The sequence below is a fragment of the Capsicum annuum genome, chromosome 1, assembly GCF_002878395.1.
Source record: "Capsicum annuum cultivar UCD-10X-F1 chromosome 1, UCD10Xv1.1, whole genome shotgun sequence".
NCBI lineage: Eukaryota > Viridiplantae > Streptophyta > Magnoliopsida > Solanales > Solanaceae > Capsicum > Capsicum annuum.
In genome coordinates this window covers 154,342,447-154,352,051 of record NC_061111.1, presented here as the reverse complement: position 1 = coordinate 154,352,051, position 9,605 = coordinate 154,342,447, and the positions used below count along the sequence as shown (strand labels likewise).

General features: G+C 34.8%; 1 protein-coding gene across 2 annotated transcripts; it reads left to right on the top strand.

Annotated features, from left to right (window-relative positions):
- The first annotated feature begins 3,068 nt into the window (after positions 1–3,068).
- On the top strand, positions 3,069–9,605 carry LOC107840123. 2 transcript variants are annotated; one of them, XM_016683873.2, is made up of 3 exons: positions 3,069–3,710; positions 8,499–8,666; positions 9,210–9,605. In XM_016683873.2, exons 1-3 carry the CDS (start codon positions 3,219–3,221, stop codon positions 9,414–9,416), a joined length of 867 nt encoding a protein of 288 aa, XP_016539359.1. In that variant the 5' UTR covers positions 3,069–3,218; the 3' UTR covers positions 9,417–9,605. The 2 variants fall into 2 exon arrangements, with proteins under 2 accessions (XP_016539359.1, XP_016539350.1); XM_016683864.2 differs by having other exon boundaries at positions 9,192–9,605.

The following is a 9,605-nucleotide window of genomic DNA, read 5'->3' as shown; positions in this document are numbered from 1 at the left end:
TTCAATATATTTGATAAAGAGAATTTATGCGACTTGCCAAGTTGATAAGCAATGCATAGAGAAGCTAGCCTAAAACTAGAAAAAGGTAAATTATTTTTGTGTAGGAATTGATCGAGCACTCTTTGATGAGGATGGCCAAGGCGAAAATGCCAACAGGATGATGATGGCTTAACAACTACATAAGCCTCGGAGAGGAGTATCTGTGGAGTGGAACAAGAAAGTGATAGAGTATATTGTTACTCAGCCCGAAAAGAAGAGGAGTCCTGGTTGTGGATCCTTAACAACAAAATGATACAGGTGAAATTCAAAAATAGTATTATTGTCATGAGTGAATTTTTGAATGGATAAAAAATTCTTAGTGATAGAAGGAACATGAAGAACGTTATTTAGAGAGAAGGATCGATTTGAGAAACTAGAGAGAGTGGCCTTACCGGTGTGCTAAATAGGTAAACTTTGGCCATTACTTACATGAAGTTGGTCATTGCCTCAATATTCTTCATATTGCGAGAGACTAGACAGATCAGGAGTGATGTGATGCGTTGCTCCAGAGTCAGGATACCTATTTTGTGTAGATTAAAGTGGAGCCTACTGTGCTAGATGAGCTGCTGGATTGATGAAATGGGCATAACGCTGAAAGCAATTTGGAGCTAGATGATTCGAGCCATTGCAAATTTGGCAACACTACCTATTTTAAGAGTTTCAGTTGTTTCCAGACTGCTAATTATTTCCAGAGTAACTTGGTTGGTGGGAGTTGCGACCATGACCTAGGGATTAGTTGTTGTGCTGGTTGCGATTAAAGTTTTATGTAGAACGTTGGATGAAATTTACAGCAGGTGATCGAATTGGATCCGACATCAATGATGAGATTGACAAATTATGACAGAGACGGACCATGAATAAATTCATGGCATTCATGGTTTAATAGTAGGTTATGGAGCTCTGAATACGACACAGGTTCAGGGCGAGCAGAGAGCATAGTTACACTATCTTTAAAATCTGAACGTAACCCTTTAAAGACATAAATATTGAAGTCCAATAATTAAGATGACGTCATGCAATAGATAGCTCATCTGAAAGAAGCTTAGCCTTCTAAAGGTATTGTGACACGCTAAGGTCTTCCTGTTTTAGATTTTGAAGTTGCATATGAAGATTTAAAATTCTCGTGTTGGAGTTTAACGATAAGTCAGCTTCAAGTGTATCCCAAATTTTTTTAGATGTGTTGGGACCTATCACTATAGTTAGAGTTTCCTTCGATAGAGACGAAATTAACAAACTCATAATTAGTTGATCTTGTTGAACCCATTGAACATAAAGAGGATTCGATTGAACATCTATGGATCCTTCAACAGAAATTGTAGGAGAGGGGCATAGTTTTTCTCCTATGATGAAGCCATGGAGATTTTATCTTTTAAGATATGGTAACAATTGGGTTTTTTAGAAGAGAAAATTATTCGATGTGAGCTTGAGTGAGATAAAGTGATGAGCGTAAGAAAGGGAGTTCAAGATGGAGCTGGAGGAAACTACACTAGTTGTTATCATTAGAGAAGAGGGAAGAGTTGACAAAGACGGGGAGCTTGTCGATGAGGACGAGGAGCTTTTCCCAGAATTTGGCTCAAATACCATATTGAAGCGTCAATAAGAGATAGATGTAATAGAAAACCTCAGGAATCAATTGTATTCATGTGTGGAATATATATAGATGTGATTGTCGTACATTAAAAGGAGTTAGGATTGGATTACAAGTACTACACAAAGTCCTACACATAGACAAATTGATACTCTAATGAGATAGTAATCTACAAGAACTAGGATACTCTAATAAACAGTAGTTGGTAGAAATGATGGTTGTCAAATGGTTGTTAGAACAATGGTGGTGGGTGGTTGACATTGGTAATAGTGACTGACATGGTGATGGTGGTTGCGATTAAGAGATGGTTAGTTATGGTGGCGGCTAGTGATTATGGATAATGTGGTAGTAAATTTTACCCACATAAGAAACCTCTTAATAATATTAAAACTTGGTTCATGATCTCAATGATTAAAACATATTCAGTTCAATTAAATGCTTAAATCTTAATGAAAACAAATGTACTTAATGACTTAAGATATGAACCATTAAGATTCAGACCTTTATTAAGTTTAAATAAATAAGACCTAAGACTGTAAAATTCTCAACCATCCCTCATTTAGCTCTAGAGCATGCTAATAATATTTCTAAAGGGCACATTACCCCTATTATGAGGTCAAATAGTCAAGTTCAGGAGGTTAATTAAAATTACTAATAGGCTAGGAAGACGAGAAAACACAAATTAAGGAATTCTTTAGGTATCACCCTATTAAAAAAATGATAGACTATCAATAAAGATAATTTTTTAATTTGATAATAAGAGTTATTTGAAATTGAAAAAATAATATCATTCATATTTGAATATGAGATCATAAATTTTCAACCCATTAATTGATCACTAGGGTTGGGGTGGTTAAATGTCATCATCTTTGGACATTTCAACTCTTTTTAATTAGCTGTCAATGACTCGGGATTTGTAATTAAAAGTGATAAATTAATTTGTCAATTAAGTTAGAGGTCTTTAAATTTTAAAAATTAGGTAAAAATGATCATCCTTTTTATTTTTTTATTTTCGCTCCAACAACAATAAAAATTGTCACAACAATTGTAAAAATTATCTCAATAATCATAAAAATTATTTGACAATTGTGTAAAGTTTTTGAACAACTAAATAATTATCAAAATAACTAATATTGATCAATCGTATGCAGTTATTTGAAGTACTTGACATACCGATCCATTAGTATTGGGAAACACACCCATCACTCTTATTCCTTCCATTCCAGATTGAGATGACATATTGATTAAGAAAAATAATTAATAATATAATTAGTCTAACATAATACCTAATGATGTTTACATTTTAATTTGAAGAAAAAATAATTAATACAAAGAATAAAATATAAAAAAAAGAATTTATTTTTTCTTAATTAATAAAAAAGATAAAAAAAATAAGAAATTAAATTAGAAAATTTACAACAAGCTACGGATTAATTAGAGGGGTCTCGCCTATTTTCCCCTGAATGACCCCCTCAGAATTCATACTACATTTTGCTAAACAAATAGAGTGTCACCGTAAAAATGAGGATGAAATAGGGAAGGTCGGGGATTGATAGAAAATGATGACAGCACAGCAGAGGCCCAATCCCCCATGGAAAATTACAAACAAAACACAATGCAAAGTCCACTACCAGTTTCGTATACCTCGTCACTTCCCCTATCTTCAATTTTGTTCAAGAAGGTAGCCACAGTAGCTGCCGCTACGCACCGCCGCAACAGTGCTTTATCCGCCGCCCTCAGCGGCAGGTTCAACAGAAACGCTAACCTAACCTCTCGAAGATATCGCCATCATACTGTCACGTGTTCTGCAAACATCGAGTCAAATGCTACCGTTGACGAGTATGAAGACGGCGATATCGGAGGAGAAGGAAATGACGACGACGATGATGATGACGGCGTTGGGATTGAAATTGAGAAAATGGGGAAAAATCGACGGAGTATTCGATCTAAGATAGCGGTGAAGGCTAGCTTACAAAATGTTTGGGAAGTCCTGACTGATTATGAAAGATTAGCTGATTTCATCCCAGGTCTTGCTGTCTGCCAGTTGCTTCAGAAGGAACCGAATTTCGCCCGACTTCTTCAGGTTTTTCTGTTTAATCCTTTTTTTATTTTATTATTATCTGCCCTAAACTCTGGCTCACATTTGTATAAAAGGTAACTTATTCCCGCATCAATATCCCATAAACTCTTGAGGTTTTCACAAAGAGATCAAGGCGTGTCAAATATTGTCTTTCTCAAAGCCTATCTGATGCTCCTCATGATTAAATGTATCGTAAGTAGGCTAGAGATCAAATGTATCACAAAGAGGACCTCTTAAATAATTCTAAGGAGGCTAGAGATCAAATATATCACAAAGAGGTCTAAATAATTCTCAAACGTAGAACTTTATCAAAACTTCTACGTTTACGTTTGAGAAAAAAGCTACTAACGATCCTCGAATTACATAGATAATCAACAGAGAAGAATCAAAGGAACAAGTAGAATTGTATCCACATTGTTTGTCAATAAAATTATGTTTCATTCATATTTTATTTGAGATTGCAGTTATTTCAAAATCCCGTGTGTGATAAGTTCAAGCTGCTATAGACGTCCAATATGGATTAGAGTCTTGAAGGGATTAAAATTACCATCACATGCTATACATGTCAAGCTGCTACAAATTTTTGGGTATATTAACCTTAAAATTTACCCCTTTTAAGGTTAAAAAAATTGTTTGGTCATGGAACGATTTTAGAGTCAAATGACATTGGCAGTTTTAGAATTTGTATTCAAGTGCAAATTTAGTTCTTGAATATCGATCAAAATGAGACAACTATGCAGTGTAGTAGAATGCAATATTCTGAATTCAAGCTCAACCATTACTATTGGAAAGAATCTTTTAAGCATGAAAAATGAAAATCTTTGGCAAATTGAGATACATATGTAAGAGTTCCCAACCTACGTGAAGCCTTGTTTTAGTTCAGAAATTGATTTGCATAAGCTAAGTTATTGTTGCACATCAAGTCTTGTCATTTAGACTCAACAAGTTTATGTTCCAGCAAGCTTTGAAGTAAGGGCATCTGTAAGCACATGAATTTTATTGGATTAAATGCATGTTTGCTTGGGTTAAATAATTAATTTGGGCTTTGCAACTAAATAGGTCTTTTTTATTAAATTCAAGTCCAAGGTCCATTTCACCTTGAAGCCCAAACTCTACGCGTGTCAATGTGACTTGGCATCCCAGTCAAATTCAAGAGTAACTAGATGATGCCACATGTTCAAATGATGTGGCAATCCTAGTCAAATTCAAGAGCTAGTCAAAAGTTGTCAAGTGTCTAAAATGACATGTTTTCTCCAATCAAATGTGACTTTATCACATAGTATTTGTGATAAACTTGATGACTTACATGAACCAATCAAAAGAAGCAAGAGAGTTCATTTACACTGGAATGCCTACCCAACAACTATAAATAGGAGGTTCTATAAGGGCATTCAACAAGCATTGGAGAAAGCATCGACATTGATTATACAGCTCAAAGGATTGTCGAAACAGTGAAGGATTATCCAACATTTCAGGAGATCTATCACATTTCTAGGAGGTTTTAATAAACTTTCAGTTTGAGAAACACGCTACTAGAAGCCCTTAAATCATTGAGAAGTTTAGGAGAAAAATTCAAGAGAACAATTGAATTATACTCAACAAGATTTATCACAAAAATTATTCTCTTTTATTTATTTTTGGTTGTAGTTAATTTTCAGCATTTCAAAAATTTGTTGTTTGCAACAAATTTTAATGTGATGGAAATAAACTGCACTCACAAAGAGAATGTGAAGAAACATAATTTTATTGATAAACAATATGTGCACAACTCTATTTGTTCCTCGATTATCTCCTTAATTTAGGGTCGTTAGCAGCATATTTTCTCAAACATTGGATTGTTTGGACCTCCTTGCAATATATTTGATCGCGGAAAACATCATACATGCTTTGAAAAAGGCACTATTTGTCACCTTAATCTCTTTGTGAATATCTCAAGAGTTTATGAGATATTCAAGATGCCTCTTCAAGAAAATATGTTACTCTCTCCGTCCCATTTTATGTGGCACCATTTGACTTGCCACGGTATTTAAGAAAAAAAAGGATGACTTTTAAAAATTGTGGTCTAAAACAATGCTTAGATATTATTGTGGTTGTAAATCATTTCATCAAGGGTAAAGGGACAATTTTAAATTTAAATTGTTTCTAATTATAGTGAGGTGACATTTTTTTCGAGAAGGCTAAAAAAGTAAGGGTCCCATATAAAATGGACGGAGGGAGTACCTTTTATGTAGATGTGAGCTAGGCTTAAGGTAGAGTAGGCTCCAAAAATTCTAACAGAGATTGGACTCGTCTTGTAGAGTCTCACAAAATTTTAATGTCTGAAAATGTCCCCTACTTCAATGCTTGTCATTGTGTAGGCTTGATGAAACTCAAAGACGAGACTTGAAGCACTTCTAAAAATAGAGCTTCTATCTTTTCAGTTTTGTGGCTCTAGATATTTCAAATCTATTTTGTGAGAGATTAGATAAATGGTGAACTTGGCTTCACCGGGCGTGCCAAAATTTGTTTGCAACAAATTTTCGAAATGTCAAAAATTAACTGCAACAAAAAATAAATAAAAGAAAATAATTTTGTTCATGAATTTTGTCGAGTACAATTCTGTTGTTCTCTTGATTCTTCTCTCCTAAACTTCTCCGTGATTCAAGGGCCTCCAATAATGTATTTCTTGAATTGCAAGAGATTTAAACCTCATAGAAATGTGTTTGATCTCCTGGAATGCCAGAAACATTTCGTTGTTTTGTTTCGAGTTGATGTCGAAGAAGAACTCCGTCGATCAATTTGTTGAAGATTTGTGTGGTTGACACATATGCTTTCTCTGATGTTTGGTGAATGTCCTTAGAAATTTATGTAACCATCATATTTATAGTTTTTCGGGTAGGCAGTTTAATTGTAAATGAACTATCTTGCCTTATTCTGATTGGTTTCAAGCTTATCATAAATGTTACGTGATATGACCGTTTGTGATTGGCCAAAACATGTCATTTTAAACACTTGGCAGATTTTGACTAACTCTGGATTCATCTTGGCACGCAACATGAGTTCGGGCTTCAATAGGAAATGGACCTCGGACTTGAACTAATAAAATAGACTTATTTATTAGTAAAGCTTCATTAATTAATTATTCAACCCAAATGAACATGGATTTAATCCGATAAAATTTATGTGCTTACACTAAATAAAACAGTAAAGTAGGTAAAGAGAGTCTTATGAAGTTGTGGAGCTTCAACGTTATATTTCGCACTGGATCCGGAGGTGTTATAGCATTGTAGGTGTTTGATGCGAAGACGTTTTTATATAATCAGTAAGCAAATAAGAACCACTGAAATATATAGAGCTTAGAGAATGAGAGTAATAATATATTGCTTGTATTGTTCAGAATCCAACTCTTTACAAGTGTTTCAAAACTACTTATTTATAGGTAACAAAGGTAATATATTAACAATAGAAAAGCTCCACTCTAGCCCTAAAGTACTGTGACCAATCAACGTCCTCCTCATGGGAATACTGTTAATTATGCCCACTAACATTCCTTTGTCGTTGACAGAGTCTTGTACGGATACATCCGTCATATCATTTCTTTTGTCCTTTTGCTACATTGGGAAATGGGTCCTTTCTTGTCTTCCGGCCATGAGTCCCCGCCTTTTTTTTCCATTATTGATCACCTCTGCAATCTTGCATTTGAGCCGTGACTGAGTCGGGGTTGGGCTTCTTCAAACACATCTTTGATCCGATCACCCTTGGGACGCATGTTCGCCCAACGTCCTTCCATGTATACAAGCTACTTATTTACCTAATACACACATGGTGCTTCGCTGCTCTTTGCTCCCTGATGAAAATCTAATCAACTCGACTTGTTACCACCAATACATAAAACATCAAATGGTACACCAATGTTCTTAGCTTGTCAGGTTCAAAATATTGAGCTCCCTAACAACTTAGCATCTTATCACAACCCAAAAGGAAAGAAGAGCCTTCACAGAAGCTTAGGCTACAGTATATGATATGTTTATCAAGAAATGATATGGAACAAGATTGGAGAGAAATTAAAGTGCTGAATTAGAAGCCAATATCCTCGGGTCAATTTACGAATATCACTGCTCGATTCGTTGTTGGCCATACACAGAGATATTATGCATTCAAAATATGAGCATTAGCACAGGCACACAACACGCACAACAACTACCATGCCTCAATCCCAAACAAGTTGCAGTCAGCTATATGAATCACTGGCAATGTTTCTCCATTTAAGTCAACTCATGTCGTTATCATACAAAAAAGTGAAAATTAAGTTAAAAATATACTTATATATAAATAATAGTAATAAAAATAACATTAAAAGTTCTCTATATTTTTACTGGCACATAAGTCTATGATAAGGTCCAAATAATCTTTAGATAAGTAATAGGTGAAATCAGATCAATACCTATTTCCAACTAGTAGTTGACTCTTTTTTCACCTTTGGCATCTTCCAGATGCTATTGACGAATCAATTTACTTGTGCATGAATGCATCTGAAAGTCATTACTCCAACAGAGAGGAAGAAAGATGTTTACCTTCAATTCAATGTGAATCAAATATTTCCTTTGACAACTGGTAACATGCTTCTCCTTGTGGAGATTTCTTGAGTTCGCTGCTTGCTCATGTTAAGCATGAGTTTTGTGTTGATCTATCTGATATTTGAATTTATAATTTACAGTCAATAGATGCCATGCCCTAATACGATATGGGTCATGAATTTCCAAGATAATGTATCTTAGAGTGATCTGGATTTTAAGTAGTAATATCTAACAGATTGGAGAGCAAGACCTAGCATTCGGGCTCAAATTTAATGCTAAAGGTGTCATTGATTGTTATGAGAAAGATCTTGAAGATCTCCTCACTGGTCAGAGGCGTGATATTGAGTTTAAGATGGTAGAAGGTGACTTCAAAAATTTTGAAGGAAGATGGTCTATCGAACAGGTACAGGATTCTTTCCTCTCTTTTTTATAACTCTTCTTCTATCAAATCCCTTTGTCTCGTATCTGGATAATGTGTGTCTAAAGGGAAGTTCCAACATATGATGTTGCCTAAGAATTATTCATGTACCTTTGTTTTCCTTGGGTAACTTCTCCTGCTTTTTCTTATTTATTCCCAAGCAAATTTGCAACATATATTCTCCTCTTGCTATTCAGTTGTAATTAGAAACTCAGTAGAGAGGTTAAAAATTGAAGCGACAATTGAAACCTAATCTGTTCTTTCTAGAATGTCTCAAGTTATGTATGATAAACTGCCGGTAAAAGCCGTATTGGTAATTTTACTGACATCTACATCACTCAGAAAAAGTAAATCTTAAAAATCAACTCTCTGAATCCATGAGTTAAAGCTGATTTGCAACACTTCTTCAATTATGAGCTGATTCTCTTTTTGAAGTGTAGTTGTGAGTTCTTCATAGCATGTTACCAAAAAGAAATTTTGTAGTTTTGTCGAAGCCCTTATGTTATTTAGTACTGTGAGAACATGCAGTGCAAGATAGGTAGTGAGCAAGAGCTTGATTCTTTTGTGGGCCAACCATTACATACAACTCTCTCCTACATTGTCGATGTTGAACCTAAGCTTTGGTTGCCTGTGCGGCTTATTGAAGGCAGACTTTGTAAGGAGATAAAAATCAACCTGCAGTCTGTTCGGGACGAAGCACAAAAAGTATATCTCTCTTCATTTTCATCTTGTTAACCACGAATTAATTGCTACTACCATTTATTGCTGAAGAAATGTATATATGCACGTAATACAGTTTTACCTTTACTTTTGCTGCAGTCATTTTGATTATGTGGATCAACTATTATAGGTTCATATTAGTTCATATTCTTTTTTCTTTTGGCCAATATGAGCACAAGATATAAAATAAGGATCAGTTTGTGA